The following is a 19,281-nucleotide window of genomic DNA, read 5'->3' as shown; positions in this document are numbered from 1 at the left end:
GAAATTAAATCTAGATCACTGTTTTCTTTCTCTTTGGATGCTGGACTAGAAATGGAATATATCCCTTGAGTTGCTAGTGTTAGGTAGGTTTTCTTCTTTTCTATACAATGCACATAATTTAATTGAAACACGGTGATTCATATCTATTAAATATCAGGCTCTGCCAAATCTTATGCCTGGGACTAAGGGAGTAAGAAAAAAATGAGTCAAGATGTAAGTCCAGGAGGGCCTACGTAATTAGCAAGACTGAAGTTTTGTATTTCCGTACAAAGGTATCCTTTGTACAAGAATACATTCTCATTACGAAGAGAAAAATCTTGAGGTTGAGCATGGAAGTGGACTTTTTCACGACCATGACATAAACGTGTCTCATAACTAATCAACGCATATTTATTATTAATTTGTAAATACAATTTCATTGGTTCCACATGCTGCTCCATTACTAGGTCTCAGTATCAATATTGCTTTGCCGACATCAATACCGAACAGAAATACTAAGATAATTTATTTCTCCGCTTGCATTATGCAAACTAACATTTTGAGAGGAGACTTCAAATTCATAGCCACCGGCTTCAGGACTAAGTGAAGCCGTTTTGTGTGGAATCATAAGGAATTATAGTTCCAAGTTAACGTGTGTCTGTGGCATTGAATTGCTTTAAAAAATATCCCCCAAGTCACATTTTAGTGTGCTTTGTACTCTGAAGATTTTTGCTACATAAAGTCAGCATAAATTTTTAGGGCAGGGAAAGGGGTCATTGGAAAGCAAATCCCTTTGAGATGGGAAACCTTTTAGTGCAAACATCAGGGTATATTTCAGTGGCGTTTGAAGAAAAATCTCATTTCGCTTGAGTACATGGAAAATGCTACAGGCTTTTAGATGACATGAGCCAACCAGCTTAGTGCTTTATGGGTCCTGGGTTGGTGTTGTTTTTTTTTCTATGTGACTTAATTCAAATCACTCGGATTAGTTCTTACATCATTCAATACACTGCAAAACTGGAGAGTAAAGAGTCGGTGCGTGTCCCAGATATGTAGCTGCTGTGCCCTACTCTACCGAGACATCACAGCTAATCCCTCAGCCCCTGAGCACCCGGCGTGCCACCAGGAACAACTGCAGCCACCAGCTGCCCCAGCGTCGCCTCACAGACGTCCCTTACTTTGCCCAAGCAGACTTGGCCCAGGGACTCTTTGGAATATTCGCGTTGGTTGCCAGGATTTGGAAGTGAGGAGGATTGATCTGAACATCCCCAGCTCCAGCTTCTTGAGAAAAGCGGGCTGTTGGGCCACCTCCCGTCACGGCCGAGCCGCGGCCCCGAGGCCGCACGCGAACGCTCGGGCCAGGAGCAGCGCCGCCCGTTTCCAGGCCTCCCGGTCCCCAGCTGTGCGCTGCTCGGCCCCTCTCCTCCCGTTGTGTGTTGTGTATCCAGGGTGTCCCCTGCCTGGCCTCTGTAGGCCAGCGAGTTGGCAGGCTCTGATTCACCCCCTTCTCCAGGGTCACAGGGTCCCCCTGCGTGCCCGCCTGCTGCTCATCTTTCTTGCTCCTTCAGCAGCGTCAGCGCCCTCCCGCGTCTCCCATGTGCTGGAACCCCGCTCCGGCTCCACACTGCGCCCACCCCCAGGACAACTGTCTTCCCATTTTCTTGTCACAGAGACTTCTCCCAAGGGAGAAAACATTTTTTTTTCTCTTCTTAATCTTATTAACTCTGTCTGTAACTTGCGTAATTCATCTCGCCAGTTGGACTCTCTGTTATTTTCAGACAAGTTCTATGCCTGAGTTATTTATAGAACATTCCACATTGCCATAAAAATAAGAGCGACTCATGGAATAGTGGGTGAATGAGTGAATGAGTAGCAGTAGTAGTCGAAATAGTAATAGCACAAGTAACGCTGCTTGTTAGGAGGAAAGTAGGACAAGGCTGAACCCGGCAAGAACTATACTATTTTCACCATATCTCATGAAGCCATGATCGTTACCGCTTAGCTTTGAAAAAAGGGCAGTGCGTGTGGTTGCAACTAAACACTGTGAGAATATATCAAGCTCTTGATATAGTGTACCGAATGTCACTTCATCTCCGCCCAGTGCAAGGACCAAATATCCACTCGTTCCTACCCCGCAAACGTCAGCACCGGCTGACGTCTGCGGCGAGTGCTGACCAGCAGGACTGTCCGTCGGGACCTGGCAGGACCGGCTCCGTGCCGTTGACAGGAGAGCTCAGTTGGAGCTTTCAGACATGCTCATTTACTCACGGGCGCTAATTATACGTAATACCCCTCAGGAATCGTGACAACTTAACGTTTCCAGCTGTGACGGTCTCTCGCTCGTTTGTCGTAAACAGACCTGCGGGCAGGCACAGGGACCATCGAGCAACTTGCAAATAGTAAAGATCCTGTGGCTAAAGCCAGACATTTGTAAGAAGTGTTTGGTAAAACTGAGTGCGTGGTGATACGTTAAATACACAATTCATTTACCATCTTGTCTATAACAGAGTGCATGCTCTATGCCATTTCCACCAGGTAGTTGTTTTGTATAGACTTAATCACTAGAACTTTTCCTTATATTCATAATAGAATGATTACTATATTTCAGGTCTAAAATGTTTAACTGTTTTTTTATTCTACAGCACTCTCAACAATAACAACATTACCAGACTTTCTGTGGCCAGTTTCAACCATATGCCTAAGCTCAGGACTTTGTAAGTAGTTACTATGTGTGTGTGTGTGTGTGTGTATATATATATATATATATAAAGGTCAATCTCATCAGTTAAGGGTTCCCCTTAAGCACTATTTTTAGTAAGCAGCGAACAGGTAGTTAGTTCATCACGGTGCAGACAAGGAAAACACCAGTTTTGTTAAAGTTCTAGGTATGATACTTGAGTGAGTTATTCTGAAAACTTGAAGGCTTTCTTTTAAATGATATGTGTTCTGGGAAGTTTACTTTGAGCTATTGTGGAGGTCACATTTCATTAAGAAATGGAAGACTCCTTGATTGGCTGTCAGAAATGATAAATGGTAAATCTTTATGTTTTTATTACTGTACGTCAAGCAGGTCTAATAAAGCTAAACTAGCTCTCCAGCATTTGTAACATAAAATTACAGCGTTACCTTCTAGTGTTTCTATAATCAAAGTTGTGTCAGCGTTTCTATTTAAAAAAATACCTTTTCAGGGGTTACAGATGGACGTTAAAATATTTTAGATGAATAAAGTGGATTTTGAATAAAATATTTGCTACAGCTATGTTATTTTCCTTCTCTTGGAGAAAAATTAATCCTTAAAGCCCAAGGTGGGGATATTTACTTAAAGCATTTTCAGAGATGAATCTCCTTTGAACTCAGTTTCAGAATTACCTTGACCTAAAAAGCTATATTTATATACAATGTGTGAGAAATAGCTAGAAACGTGACCAAAGCACCGGACTTCTTGAAAAAGTATGCGTTTGCAACTAGGGTACATATATTTTTAGTGGGTTTTCAAAATATTTTTTATTTTATAACAGCTGATAACTGGAAACATTATATTTATTTCCCCTTTTTAATAAACAAGCCAATTGAATTGCCAGATCTTTAATTATTAGGTAATGCCAATCTTAATGTCATTTTTTCTCACTAAAATGTAGCTCTGTATGTAATAATCCATCATCATAATTTCCTTAGAATATGATTTAGTGAAATAAAAAAATTCTAAAAGTATGCAAACATAAGTAAATTTTGTTTTCCTGGGGCTCTCAGATTGAGACTAATCTGACCAAATTAACAGCCCAGTTCACTTAAACTATATTTAATGAAATTGGTTTCTCATTAAATTAAGTTAAAGTTGAGAAAAAACAAATTGATCGAGCTTTTATTCTCTGCAACATAAATCCCCAAGGACTGTAAACCCCTCCACCGCCTGCACTTTGGTAGTGTGCCTTATCTTCTTGTACGGATCCACCACAGTTTGTCTTACTAATTGGGTTTTTAAATTCCTACGTTCCTTCCTTATATCACGTGTGCACACGTAACTGAGTCGTAATGTGCTTGGTTCAGACGGAAATGTTGAGAGAGCAACGTGGGATGCGTTAGGTGGCCTCCGAAGGATGCCACCCGACGTCCACACAGGCCCAGCCAGGCCACCCGGCTCTCCCAAAACGCAGCTCTTGGTTCGGCGGCTGCCGTCTCGTTTCCATGCGAGACGGTTCCACACCCAGAGCCCAAGGAGAACGCAGAAGAGCCAGCTAACTTTAAGCCCCCTTGCTTGGGTCGCTGCATCGTTCTATATGATCACTGCTACTTAAAAATTCCATTTTTATGGCCCAATTATCTTTCTGGACTGAGTTCCATGTTTTAATATCCATTACTGTTATTGGGTTAGAATTGAGCACATCAGCTAAAAAGGACTAAAATGGTATTACTGTGTCATAGATGATTCTGGGAACGATGCTCTGATTTATAGCTTTGGATGTCCCTTTCTTTAGTTTGAGAAAACATAAAAGCCAGTTTGAAGGCATTTGCCTAATTTAGTGGATACATTTGTCTGATGTTTTATTAATGGCCAAGCGCTATTTGCCACTTGGAAGGGATCCACGATCGGGCGTGGATTCCTGCCAACACAGGGGGCTCACTTAATTCCTTCACTCCCAGCCATTTATGTCTTTTAATTCCAGTTTCTACTCCTTGAGGGTAGGTTCCCCAAGAGCCAAAGGCTGCTTGATCCCTTTTTCTGATAATACACGAAAAGAGGGAAATAAGAATTAGGGACCTGAAAGAAGTGTTTTCTACTTTTGTATTTTAATTCTCAACCGAGGATATGTTTATTGATTTGAGAGAGAAACAAAGAGAGAGAGAAACATTGATGTGAGAGAGAAACATCCATTGGTTGCCTCCTGTAGGCTCCCCGACTGGGCGTCAAACCCTCAACCCAGGTATGTGCCCTGCCTGGGACTCGAATCCGCCACCTTTGGGTGTAGGGGACGCCACTTCACCCAACTGAGCCACCTCCAGGGTGAAAGCAGTGCTTTGTACTGAATTATTATTCTGTCTTGTTGAGCAAAAAATGAAAGCGACCTGCTAAAAAGGTTTTACAAGCAGTTTCTGCAGAGACTAATAATTCACCCTGGGAGCCACAGCTTTGCTTTGGCTCACGTGCCTCCTGGCCCTGCCCGCCCCACGCTTTCCCCCCATGCCCCAGCCCCGACGGGCTGTCGGTAGGCCTGGACTGCGGAGCAGCTTGCCTTGGACTCACTTGTGTCTCTACCATGTTGAATGAACACAGGCGAGAGATATTTATAACCATGTCCTAGCTTCTCTATATTCGCTTAGCTCACAGATAGAGGAACACAGACTTGGTTCTGTGGTGGTAAAGCAGCTTAATTTTTAGACAGATAATTCGATCGAGCGTTGCTCTGCCTGATCTAATTCTGTATTAAGAAACAAAGCTATTTATTGTTACTAGAGAATTCTCCAGGTTTTGAAATAACTCTCCGTTTCTTTCTTTGCTTTAAACGGCTTGCCTCTCATTTAGCCGACTGCATTCCAACAGCCTGCACTGTGACTGCCACCTGGCCTGGCTGTCCGACTGGCTGCGGCAGCGGCCCCGGGTGGGCCTCTACACGCAGTGCATGGGCCCGTCCCACCTGCGGGGCCACAACGTGGCCGAGGTGCAGAAGCGGGAGTTTGTCTGCAGCGGTAAGGGAGAGGGCCTGCGTGCTGGCTTACTGCGCTGTGGTTAAGGAAACTGTGGAAGGTGCATGCTCTCGGGGTCTCGTGTTCCTCACTAACGTGCAGTTGTGGGCTAATCGCTCTCTGGAAATCCTGTTTCAGTGATAATAACATGTTCTAAGACCTTGGTGCGTGCTTGGTAATTACTGATTACTTGTACCCTCGGTATGATGAAAGACTTCTCAGTTTTCACTCCAGGGGAAATAGAGGAAATCCCTAGATTTTACTTCTATTTGCTACTCATTATTTTCCCTTTAAGTAATCATTTATATCTGCTTTTATGTTAACAATTGGAAATATGATTAATTAATCCTGGATCTCTGCTGGGAAATTCAAAAAATAACTCAAGTATAGTTGTAGAGTGACAAAGTACTTGCTGTGTATACATATATACGAGGGGTTCAGTTCTACTTAAAAGAGATAAATGACTAGCTTTAGCAATAAAAATCTGAAAACAAAAATAAGACAAGGGCGATATAAAATATCAGTAGGTGACATTTACTTAGTTCTTTCCAGGGGCTTAAGCACCAATCTCAGTATTTCACATATAGTTACCTCAGTTTAACTCCCTCATCACAACTGTAGAGGAACTTAACATTATCTTTATATTAGAGGTTACATTGCTGAGAAAAAGATACAAAGTAACCTTGTTCAAGGTTATAGAGTTGAATTCAAGGATCTCATCCTAAACAGTCTGATTCCCAATCCATGGACAGAGAGAGATAATTATATATATTTATAAAATTATGTGTTAATACAGAGTGGGGCAAAACTAGGTTTATGGTTGTGAGTATACAAAACAGAGATTATTCTTGTTTTATTTTGTTTATTAATTATTGTATTATTTTCTATATGAACAACTATAAATCTACTTTTGCCCCACCCTATATTAATTCATATTAACTTGTAATTTCCTTTATAAATGTAGGACTGGGTCAGCTTTAGAAGCGACTGTTCAACATACAGTAAAAGACATTTTAATAATACATGTGCTACATCCCAAATAGTTACCAGTTTCCTAAGGGAGTGAGAAAAGAGGTGCTAGCATAGAATTCTGAGTTACTGTTACCTTTTCATGTTACCTTTGTATTGTTACCTTTTAGTCCCGCACTTTTTATAACCCAGACAAAATTTGCCTGTGACGTCCTGGACGGCTGAGGGATCTTTTTAAATTAAGTAATGAGATGACACAATGCCTTACTAACCGCTTTTCTCTCTCTGCTTTTCCCTCCCTGCTTTCTAGAGGAGGCAGAAGGCAAGTCTGAGTCTCTTTTTTAAACTGAGCCGTGTTTGTGGAGTTTGGGAGTTTGTGGGAGGGGCTGGGTTAGGAACCAGCCTGCCGCCTCTTCCCCGGGTGTCCCCACGCCTGGGGCCTTTCCCTGGGGGTCAGAGAGGATGGTCCCTGCTGCAGCAGCCAGGGTGTGCACATGCCCGTTTGCTAAAACACTGCTCACACTGTCGGTCACCATCCTAACCCTAACATCTCATTTCAGAATAGTTTTGTTTCCAAATAATGAGTAGTAAAATTATACACCTGCAGGAAATTACCTATTGTAACATTTTAGGCCTTGGGAAGCCAAAAAAACACACAACATAATCAATTAACAAGGAAAGAATGACATGTTAGAAATTATTACAATAATTTCAAAGAAAATGATCATTTTGAACCTATTCAGACGTTAAACTTAGCATGATCTCATTTTCTCCCACATTTATTGCCACGTGATTACTTATTTAAAATCAACAGTGATGCCTACCAAGAGGGACATTTTTATTTTTGAGGTAAAGTAAGTGAAGCTATGTAAGTTCAGTAAAGTCCAAGCTCTATTTAAGTTTATTAGAAAGTGAAATATAAATTAGTCTGAAGTTGCTGTTTTTTTTGGAATTCAGAATAGTTTTGAATAGAATTCTAGTTTCAAATCTGAATTTAGTCTTTCTCACAAGGATTTCAAGTCTTCAAAATTATCATTTTTATAATCCCTTTTAAAAAATCTCATTTGCTTCATCTGAGTGTTGACCCAAATAATATAAATGCATGCTTCCTAAAGTGTATTTTAGAAATATAGAACCATTTTATAATCAGGTATATAGAGAAATGTATCTGATATGCTTTGATAGTTGAGATAAGCATGCATGTTTCACGATTATAAACTTTAGGAGGAAAAATATAATTGCTGTTTGTGGTTTGTTTTTTTTCCAGGTCACCAGTCATTTATGGCTCCTTCTTGCAGTGTTTTGCATTGTCCGGCTGCTTGTACCTGTAGCAACAATATTGTAGACTGTCGTGGGAAAGGCCTCACGGAGATTCCCACGAACCTGCCTGAGACCATCACAGAAATGTATGTGTCCTGAAACTACCCCCCTCCACCTCCCCAGGGACCCAAACCATGACTTTCCTTAGCAGAGTCTGGGTTTATCACGGGCAGATCTGATCAATTCGCTTAGACAAATGTTCCTTTCAGAACGGTATTGACCCTCACCCTCACTCTGTTTAATTAAATATCTTGTCCAAGTGGCTAAGATTTGTCTGTTTGAGACACAGGAAGAATGAAAAGGAATGCATTTTAAGGATCCAGAGCACATTTCCTTCCCTCGAGAAGCGGTTATTAGGCTAGTTAGGGAGAGTGAGAGGGGCCGTGCTCGTCTGAGCAGGTGGGTCTGCAGGGCGGGCTCCTGTCGGCTTCCAGAGGGGGTGGGGGGACGCGAAAGAGGAGCCCCGCTGGGGGACAACTCACAGAAGCGCGGTGACTCCACGGCGTTCTGCCTCCTCGGGGGCTCATGTTTTAAAATGCATTTAGCTGTTTCGTGTGAACTGTTGTATAGTCCACCCGAACGTATAAAAAAGAAGAAAAATGTAAGTAAAAGATGTAAGGTGCTGAGTGAGAGAGCGTTTTAGCCTCCCCCAGTCGACGCTCAGCCCGTCGGAGTTCAGCTCCGTTGGCCAAGCGCCGAACCCCGGTGCGCGCAGCTGCGGCCCGCAGTTGTCCTTGTGCACCCAGGCTATGCGCACACGGGGCGCGGGAGATGTCACATGGGCTGCTTGACCAGCTCGGGAAGCAAACATTAGGGGAGATCTTTCCTCCCGCATCCCCTCACTGGCAAAGCACCTCACACCGCCGAGGCTATCATATTGTCCTAGAGGACAATCCTAAATTTTAACTAAATAAATAGCATCTGGGGTTGAAATAATAAAGTGGGACCAACTTCTTCGAATAAGTCTGTATAGTAAGCACAAAAAATTAAATTGCTTTCAAAAACTATTAATTCATTTTTATTTTTTATAATTTATCAGGGTAACATTGGTTAATAATGTTACATAAATTTCAAGTGTACAACTCTTTAATACAACACCTGATAGTCTATTGGGTGCTCCCCACCGGAAGTTTAGACTCTTTTTTTTTCTTCTTTTTTTTTTTTTTTGCCAAGTCATTGCTCTAATTTACTTTATGTGAGAATAGGCTTAATTCACAAAACCCGCTGTCATTATTTTCAAGTATTTAATGTGTGCTTTAAAATGTGCTCAGAGCTTTGCTGTATTAGACAGGATCCTCTTGGGAACTCTAGAATTTAGGGAGACTTCCCCAGGTGTAGAATCACGTATGCACATATTTTTATTCTATTTTTAATTCATGAGACACTGCCTTGTGTAGAAGACCTTTGCAAGTATTTTTTAGCTCAACCTGTAAAGAATGTTATATGGTTTCAGAAGAGGTGGGTGACATCCCACAAAAGAGAAAGAGCAGGAGCCGAGGGCAGCGGTGGCCGTGAGCTGTTAGATGTTGTACATTTGAGCCTAATGGGAGTATTAGGTGCGTGTTGAGGCACATGGTAAATAATACCCAGAAAAGGACACCTCCGTGTACTTTTCAAGCCACAGAGTATTGAAGAACTTTCATCTTAGAAGATGTAAAACATGATGAACTAGGTAGTAGGAAGGCACATTAAGTTTTAGGATAGGGAACTAGTATATCCATCTATCCACGCATGAGCATTTATTAAGTCAACGCTAAATAAAGCAGCATGGATTCTCCAGAGACCTTTCATTGAGTGACCAGCAAATTCAACATACAAATTAAAAGCTATGAGATAAGGTACAAAGTAGTGACCCTAAGAGAGGAACACACAGAGTCGAAGGTATATATTGCCGAGGGCGTAAACTGCGAGTTACAGTGGTTAACCAGACTCAGAAAGTTTTAGTTAGGACCACAGGCTTACCCACTGCTTACTATCTGAGACCGTGGGCAAGTCAGTTCTCTTCTGTGAGACGTCTCCACATCTGAAGCTAAGGGTTATTGTGCGTTGGAGATGGAATAATTAACGCATGGAGAGCTTTATGTGCTTAGCATATGCTAGTCATTCAATAAATGATACCTTGGTCATTGAAGCCTTCGTGTAGGAGGCAACTAGTGAGGTGGGCCTTGAAGAACAGCCAGTGCATAGAAATGCAGAGATGAGAAAATGACTTTCAACCTTAATTGAACTTCATAATCAAAGGCCATAAGAATGGTAACAATACAAGACACTGCAAGGCTCACTTTAGTCTTTGAAACCCGAGAGAGTGCAAGGAAATAAAGTTGGAAAGTTTGATTGGAGGCAATCCGTGGAAGGCCTTTGATAGTCTAAGGATCTTTGTCTTTATTTGGAATGCAGTGGAATACAGGAGTGTTCATCTGAGTCTTCAGTATTAATTAATCGGACAGCTTTATGCCAGTGGTTGGCAGAAGGAGAGAACTCCAGGCCCGAGGCCTCTTAGGAGGCTACTATGTTGATAGAGGGGAGATGTCCCGGGAGCAGGAGCTAAGAAGTAACTGTTGGAATGAAGATTCGGAAGCAGATATGATAGCTAATAGAGAAGCAGGATTAATGGATTTGAAGTTTGATGCGATGAGGGAGTAATGGAGAAAAATGAACCGAAGCTGATGCCAGGGCCTCAGGTCTGAGGATTGGGAGCCGGAGGTCAGATCCTCATGCATAAGAAAGTGAGGAGCAGGGCCAGGACTGGGAAGGAGTGTGGTGCTGAACAAAACTTGTGAAAAGCCAAAGTACCAGTGAGAGACTTGGAGGTACTAACATAAAACAGACTATAAGTAATATGAAAGCCAGAAAGTCATATGAGACGTTTAAAATGGTTTATCTCGTGTAGTCAATTGTATTTTTTACAATACAGCCTTCCTTCCCTTTTGCATGCTCTGTAGAGTTTGTATAATGGTGGAATTTAGTAATATAAAAGTTAAATGAAATAATATGTCCCATTGGTTTTGCCATATTGAGGAGGCAGTGTATCCAGTAAAGCTAGCATAAATTAAATTTATAAGTTGAGATGAAAATATATGTGAAGCTCTAGGTGAATTTCACTTCTCTGATTATTACATTATCAGCTTTACCAGTAGAGCGTTGGTAATAAATCATAACTGATCTTCAGCTCCAACAAAATAACCCCGTGATCGTTATATTGGCATAACTTACCAGCTTACTAACTTACTTCTTTTCTTACACTTATTTTTTATTAGAATAAAGGACATCAGTAAGATTAATAAAACGTGGAAATAAAGTTATGCAACATCTTTTTAAAATTTTTATAGAGTCCGGGTTTTTAATATACGATGAACTGAAGATTATAAAACTCCCATATTTTACAAGTAGCCTTTTAATCTGGATTTGACCATAAATTATCAGTAGACTTTCTTTATTGGAAGTTATTAGATATTTTGTTCAATGATGTTGAGCTGATTTCCTGTGTGGTACGTCCTTGGTCCTGCAGCTGCCTCATAACATAATACTGTGAGCTCTGTGCTGGAGTAATCAACTGCCAAGGAAAACTCGAGTCCTCTTTGTATTTCTTTCTGCTTTGCGCTTTCGTCTGTAATTACACACTTCTGGTATTTGCTTTAAAAATTGCCTGTTAAGCTATAGAAGGGAACCGATCCTTTAAGAATTGGAATAGTCTGGAGAAGAAAGACTAGAAGGAGACTAACATTCATCCAGTACCCGCAGCGTTGGATGTTATGCGCACATGACGTCATTTGATCTCCTCACTGACCCTCGATGGGTGTATTTGGGGAAGGAAGTGCAGAGGCCGATCGATGTTAGATAACAGTTGGTGGTTCTCTCCCAGAGGCCTCGTTACCCAGATGATTTCACCATCACCCAGGATCTGCCCTCCCCTTCGTAGGTTAGAAATCTGATTTTGACCATACCTGTTTATACATGTTGAAATTATATGAATATTTGTGCATTTATTCGTTTTCCCTACTTAAGTAGAGGTTCCAGTGAAGGCGGGAACTGATTCTATGCTAATCACCACGGAAAGCCCAGCAACAAGTCTAGCACCTGGCACACAGTAGGCACTTGATAAATTTAAGAGAAATATTTATTGAATGAATGGATAATTTTAAAATGAAACATTTAGAGCAGATTTATCTCTGAAAGGATGGAGCTGCATTAAACAAGATTAAAAAAGAAAACCTGGAGGAGCCGTCCATTCTCTTCCTGTAAAAAAGAAAATGGTACTAATAAAACATAAAATCAGAGAAGAGTCAATGAGTAGGATGTTTAACGGATGGGCTGTGTGCCCCGTTTCTCGTACTGGCTCGGATTCCAGTCTCTCCATGGGCTCCGAGCCCCTTTTCCGCTGTTCCAGGCTGACCAACCCGGTACCTGATAGGTCCCACCTACCTCGGGTGTAGTGCTTCCAGCCTCCTTGCAGATGCCTTAGGATCCTTCTCTAAGGTCAGAGTTTTCCCTAGTGAAGCCGGACGTGCTTCCCGCAGAGTCCTCTGAGGCCGGCAACCTCATTTTGCTATTTTAAAAAGATGGCCCTCCAAACAGTTAAGAAGTCTTGTCAAACAAAAGCTCTTCCGTTGTGAAGTGACTACACTGGCCTCGACCTGAACTTTATCTGACTCCCTAGTTCGTGTTCCTCCTTGTATGTAGCTGCCAAGGGAGGGCACTCATGGCTCAGTTTGTTGGGACAGTGTCAAGGGGGATGAAGGAAAAAATCACGAGAGGCTGACTGATGACTTAGAGAAACGGGAAACAAGAAACTTTGAGAAACTTGCATGTCAAGAGAATAGGGAAGGAGCCTAGGGAGAGACAAGGCATTCAGCTCCAGGAATGTTTGCGAACAGCTGCGTCGCCTTGCTTTATGTCTAGAGCTGCTGTAATGCCGTCTTCCCTGTCTGCTAAATACGCTCATCTCCCTGGGTTTAGTCTGCACAGAACTTCAAACACTTTAATTTGCTATTTTTTTTAATTTTTTTTTGAGCTTGCCTAATGTTTTTATTTTTATTTTTATTTTATTATTGTTTAAAATATTACAGATGTCCCTTTTTCTCCCCAATGACCCGTTGCACCCTGTTCCTTCCCCCTCCCCAGTCCCTCTCCCCACCATTGTCCGTGTCCTTGGGTTGTGCATATCTGCATATAAATTCTTTGGTTACTCTCTCCCCCTCCCCCCACCCGCCCTCCTCCATCCCTCTGACATTCGTCAGTCTCATCTATGCTTCCATGTCATTGAATCTATTCTGTTCATCAGTTTATTAAGTTCTTTCGATCCCACGTATAAGCGAGATCATGTGATGTTTGTCTTTCTGAACGTCAAACTGTTCGTGGGACTGCAAGCTTAAGGAGGGCAGGGGCATGCTCTTCCCTCTCTGTCCTGCCCAGCGCTCAGCTTAGCGTGGGCGGGGAGCCCCGGCCCGGGGGGCCAGAGGGGGCCTGGGGGACGCAGCCGGGGGGCCTCCAAGCCTCCGCAGGACAAGGGGGGTTGAACTAGTGAAGACAGAGGGGGGAGATAGAATGTGTCCCGTGAGGTGAAACTAGGTTTAAAAGAAAGAAGCTGCTGCGAGCTTTGCTGCCCTGAGCCCCGCTTGTGGAACCCTGGTTTCCACACCGATGGAGGCCCGGAGGCAAGTCTGGATCCTATGAGGGCTGGCCCGTGGCAACAAAACCATCGACAGCGCATTGATTCTGCGTGTATCAAATGCTCAGAATTAATTTCTTAAATCATGTTTGGAGTATAAAATCCCAAATGCAGCGTGATGGATGGCTCTAAAGTAGACATTCGTTGTCTTCAATCAGCTGTGGATTCTCTGTGGCACATCACCTGTTCCAACCATTACGCAGAAATCCCATCGGTCATGGAGAATAGTTAGTGAGAACATAAATTGTGACAACTCAGTGTCCCCGTTACTCTTAATGTCCACTGCCTTTACTCTTGGTTGCCGGTTTTTTAGGGCTCGGGAGCTGGGAGCCATGCAAATCTTTCTTTAATTTATTTAAGAGAAGATGGTCAGGGGAAAGTTTAAATCGTGGGACAGGGAAGGATCGCAGCAGTGTTGTCAGAACGCGGAGTGTTGCTCCATCCTTTTCTAAGGTGGGTCGCAAATTCTCAGAAATCAGACTGTTTCCAGACGTGCTGTTCAGAGAGGTAAAATGGAAAGGAAACTCACGGGACTGCTCTTACTCCGTCAGCAATAAAAACGGCTGGAAAGAGACTCACAGGGATGGAGCTGGACGTGAGTGAGGGCTGGGGGACCCTGCTCCCCTTGTCTCCCCTGGACCACCCCGAGGCATGATAAGTGTGGCAGGAGGAATGACTCGTGGGTGCTCTGTCCCATTCCAACCTCCATTTAGGATCCTAAATATAACTTTAAAAAGGTACATTTTGTCCTTTTTTTTGTTTAGACACTTTTCCTATTTTTGCATGCTATTTCAGCCTTTGAACCCTTAAATCTATTAAATCCTATGTACTCAAAAAAAAAAAAAAAGTATATTTTTAATCCCGTTCACCTTTTTCACCCATCCCCCCGACTGCCGACTCTGTATCCGGCGTTGCAGTTGAAAGGACACAGCCTCGGCCTTCAGAATGTTCACACTGCAGAGAACTGAAGTTTGAACAAATAGAAAATTTAAAAAGTCTATGATAAGACAAGAAATGCATATGCACAGGCAACCCAGAGAAAGGAGCCCCTTGGTTTGCCTGGGAGGATCAAGGGATCTTTAAGTATGAGGCAGAGAAATTGAGGGTTTTTTAGACAGGAAAGAATAGATGCAAAATTCCAGTCAAATGAGAGGAGTGTCCATCTGAGAAAGGAAACCAGTTTTCAACGCTGGAACGTAAAGCAGAAGCCTGCTCTTGCAGAGTCGCCTGTCCTGCCGAGAGCAGAATTCAAGGAAAAGTTCTGAGCAGGGTGGTCGCGTGGTTAGATTCGTTCGTTAGAAAGGCCACTCGGCCTGGGGTGAGAGTGGCTCGGAGGGAAGGAGCCCAGCGGTGCGATCGCAGCAGCCTGGCTAAGACACGGTGAAGGCGGGCGCAGCGGCAGGTGGTGGCGGGAGGTGACTCCGAGAAGCGACCCTTGTGCTGTGGGGTGTTGTCCTAAAATCTTCAGGAGAAAGTGGAAACCATCAGATGTAAAATAAAGGCAGCTGGGGCACAGTCAAAGTATTATTCATCCTCAGACAAGTGAAATTGTCCTCTTTTAGGAATTAAGTTACAGATTTATGGGTTTATAATCAGCTGGAAAGATTAAGTTGAAAAGTTACGTAGTTCGAATTCTGCTAGTGATCACGGTGCCACCTGGAGAGTAACAGTGTGGGGGGGGGGGTGCAAATTCTGTCACAGACGCGATGTGTAAAGATAATTTGCATAATGCTTTTAAAACTAAACTTACTCCCAAGTGGGGGCCTTTACTCGGTGCCTAATTCATAGTAAGTTTTCACAAGGTTTTAGTTATTAATATAAAACTAAGCAACAGAAATTTTGGGTTTTTTTCCTGGTGTGCTAAAGAAAAATCATGTATGAGAACTTAGTGTTATGGGCATTATGTGTCTGTCCCCCTGAAGCCAGTGAGCCATATGCCTCTGAATTTCCCTCTAAACCTAAACCGGGTGACCTGTGTGATGTGTGTATCTGTGCACTTGAATATGCACCCATAGGAATATGTGCATGAAGATTTTAACACTCGAGCGGTCGCTGCCTGAAATATGAGGTCAGTAGGAACCACACACTCATTTTTGTCTTAAAGACCAAATGGAAAAAGAGTTCATTCTGCTATGAGAACATCCATTGCGTTTACACTCAGGGGAACATACCCTAGAATGACATCACAAGAAATAAAATCAGCTTGAGGAAACAGCTCTCAGCAGTAAGTCATGCCACGCAAGGAGGAGATGGCTGATAATTCGTAGGGCCACAGTCCTAAGGCAAAACCGTTAGTATATGCAAAGCATGACCCGCGAGGGGCTGATACTCACTCAGCTGCTGAAGGCAGTTATTAAACTCACCATGCTCTGGAGGCTGCAGTTACAGAACAGAAAGAATATTCTAGTCTAAGAGAATCCTGGGTCATTTTCTGTGGGGACAGATGAGGGATTTGAATGGCGTCTGCTACTAACGATAGAAGGAACATTCCAGAAATAGCAAGTCCTCCCTTTAGAGCTGTTATGTCATAGGCAGGAGAATCCCTGACATCAAAGAAATATTGCTGCTTCCTGCTTTGCAGAGGCCAGCCTGACGTTCCCTGGGGGCAGGACGCCTGGCTGCACTGGGCATTGCCGGGTTCAGCAGCTCGAGTTCACCCCGCGCGCATTCTGCACCCGTCCACTCCACCTTCTGTTCTCTGGCAGCTGTCTTTGCCATGTACATTAAAAGCAGATGTGGAAATCGCAAAGCACTGTCAGTTTTACTGCCGTGCATAATCAGCAGCTGGGCTGTATGTTACAGAGACAGCCAACCCAATCTCATGCTTTCCTGGTACTGTAAAACCCTTTTTGAGTTTCTAAGACATTTTCCCAGTGAGAGAAAATGCTATACTTTAACCGTGTTGATCATGGAAATTGCAACCACATATATATATTTTTTCCAGCTTCCATGTGAATGATGTATGTGTATATGTGTTTGATATAGTTACTGAGTTATCTGCAAATCTGTACTACTAATTTGTTTAAAAACATGTTTTGGATCCATATGTGATTATTTCATACTAGAGATCAAATCGTGTAGCAGATTTATTCATTTATATAATCTATGTGTATGTGTAGATGTGTGTGACTGAAATATTTTGTACACATTTTATTATATGATGCTCAATATTATGTGTGATTTCATATATACACATGTATATTCCTATGTTTTTATTCTTTTGCCATTTTTTTGTGCAAGAAAAAACATACCGTAGATTTTTTTCTACATCTCATAATTTTTACCAAAACACTGATAGTAGGTTTTATTTTCCTCATATTTCAGAAACAGAAACTGAGACACAGAGAAACAAAATAACTTTACAAGGCCCAGAAAGCCTATCAGTGGCAGAAACAGAATTTAATCCCAATCTGTAAAGCTTTTAATCACTAAGCTACACATTGTTGTCTTTATGGATACACATATACAGAACATTGCTATCTCTTGGGGAGAGCTACTTCAGCCCTGGCATGTAGATGTTATTTTGTATGGTTTGACAAAATAATTTAATTTGAAAACTATGGAGACCAATAATATTCCAACTATCACTTTGCTTTAACTATATTTTTATTGATTGCTTTTAAACTTCTTAAAATTTAACTACGAGAATGGATTACAGCATAAAAGTGTGTCTATAAACCATCAATTTATAATGTTCTAATCTATAATGTAACAGCAAAGTAATTTAAATTCCCTTTATTTTATTTAGAGCTTTTGAGAAAAGTACGCCTGTTGAGACCTAGATAAGTAATTTAGGTGCCAAATCCGTATTTTTTTCACAAAGTTTATTTCTTCTGGGGTAAATCTGCCCCTTAAGAGCCAACAACCTGGTGGAGGAAATATATCTAAAAAAGGGCTGGAATCCAGTAAGATAAAAGCCCTTGAGGAGAGAATGCCCTCGGGCATATAGAGAAAGACACCACTAACCATACCTGAAAAAAGATAGTAAGGCTTCCAAAGGAGGCCATGCTTCAGTCATCTTAAAATAACTGAATAGTATTAATAATAACGGTGTAAAATTATTATTAACCTAAACGGCTAATAATAGGAAATGATTTGGGAAAACATTATAAAGACATTAAAAATATTGTCTTCCCAAACATGTATGAAAACATGTATGATCTGTTATTTGTTATGAAGGATACGAACTCAACTTCTCTATATAATAATACCTCAGTTATATAAAATAATAAATATGCATGCATTAAAACTAAAGGAAACTCACCAATTTGAGTAGCGCGTTATGGGCAATTTAAATTCTATTCCTTACCTATTTTGTAAGTAAACTTGAATTTGTCTTTAACGTGAACAGAATAATTTCTGTTTTTTTAGAGGGGGAGAATTGTGACTAACGGTGCAGGTGATGGAGACTGGGTTTTACCTTCTGTGTAAGACAGGAAGGCACAGAAACCTGAGCAATAGCTCAATTTAAAGGATTAGAAAGCAGAGCCATAAACTGAGGAAAAGAACAGTAGAGTGAGAACCAGGGGGATATAGTGTCACATCCAAGAAAAGAAGGGTTGTTAGCAATATCAAATGCGACCTTGAGTTCCAGTGAGGCCTGCGGAAGCCCATTGTATATAGAGATGGGGAGTCAGAGGGGAACCCCTGAGGCTGTCAGAGAACACATGGCACCTGAAAGGGCTTTGGAACCAGGGAAGACCAGTCAATACTTAAGCAATTTGACTAAACCTCCTAGGGATATTTTGTTTAGTTTGAATTGATGTTCATTAATCAATAACATATATATTAAAGTATTACCAGCATTCAATAGAAATGAACCAATGTGTATGACACACACATGGTCAATATATATTGTCATATTTATATGTAAATGTATAAATATACTATATATATATATATATGTGTGTGTGTGTGTGTGTATATATATATATATATATTTGTTTTTTTTTTAAATTCAGGCAGGAAAGTGGAGCTCCTGCCAGCTATTTCAGTAGAGAGGCTTCATGTGAGGGATGAGTTGAACAGTTGTGGAAGGTGACACAGAAATGAGAAAGCTGTGTCCCCCCCCAGGGCTATACTGGCCTAAGAAGAAAGTGGTGTTATACTAAGTCAGGAGGTGGCCCGGCCAGAGCGGGAATTAGGAAGGAGGGGAGAGGACGACTGAGACACCCCCCCCAGGGGAGACTGCCCTGCCTGCCCCCTCCCCCTGCCCCCGGCCTCCCGCCAGAGCCTCTGGCGGCCCAGTCTCAGGAAAGCCAGCAGACGGGAGCGCGGGCGCGGGGACGCCGCAGCCAGCTCTGCGGACACGGAGCAGAGGCCGGAGGGCCAGGGCCTGGAGCTCTCGTGGGGTATTTCTGTGGGGAGGCGTGAAGCTGAGAGGCAGCATTTTTGATGGACTAAAATATCCACGAAAACACTTAATGAAATCTGTTTCTTTGTCTCTTTCGTAACTAGGTGGGTCAAATCTTGTCTTTCTCTGATAGCAGAACCACAGAGTGGAAAATATGAGAGTTATTTTCAACTGTCTGATTTTAGTGCATCATAAAAATACTTCAGTTGTGTTTAATGCACTTGGCGGCAGGGGTTTTCACATGAAATATTCACATAGTAAATCAGAGTCCAGGCAGCCTTACTGAAAATGCCTGGCGCACTTAAGGATT

At 42.2% G+C, this 19,281-nt stretch overlaps 1 protein-coding gene across 2 annotated transcripts in view; it reads left to right on the top strand.

Moving 5' to 3' along the window:
• The window catches only part of SLIT2 (slit guidance ligand 2), a 297,246-nt gene that overhangs the window by 187,251 nt on the left and 90,714 nt on the right, over positions 1-19,281 (top strand). For both annotated transcript variants that reach the window (XM_087828059.1, XM_087828055.1), the window contains exons 7-9: positions 2,622-2,693; positions 5,501-5,664; positions 7,898-8,036. In XM_087828059.1, the coding sequence (XP_087684185.1) occupies positions 2,622-2,693; positions 5,501-5,664; positions 7,898-8,036 (375 nt within the window). The remainder of the gene's footprint in view (positions 1-2,621; positions 2,694-5,500; positions 5,665-7,897; positions 8,037-19,281) is intronic.

Source organism: Miniopterus natalensis, chromosome 1 (genome assembly GCF_054644295.1).
Source record: "Miniopterus natalensis isolate mMinNat1 chromosome 1, mMinNat1.hap1, whole genome shotgun sequence".
NCBI lineage: Eukaryota > Metazoa > Chordata > Mammalia > Chiroptera > Miniopteridae > Miniopterus > Miniopterus natalensis.
This window is presented reverse-complemented; position numbering and strand designations above follow the sequence as displayed.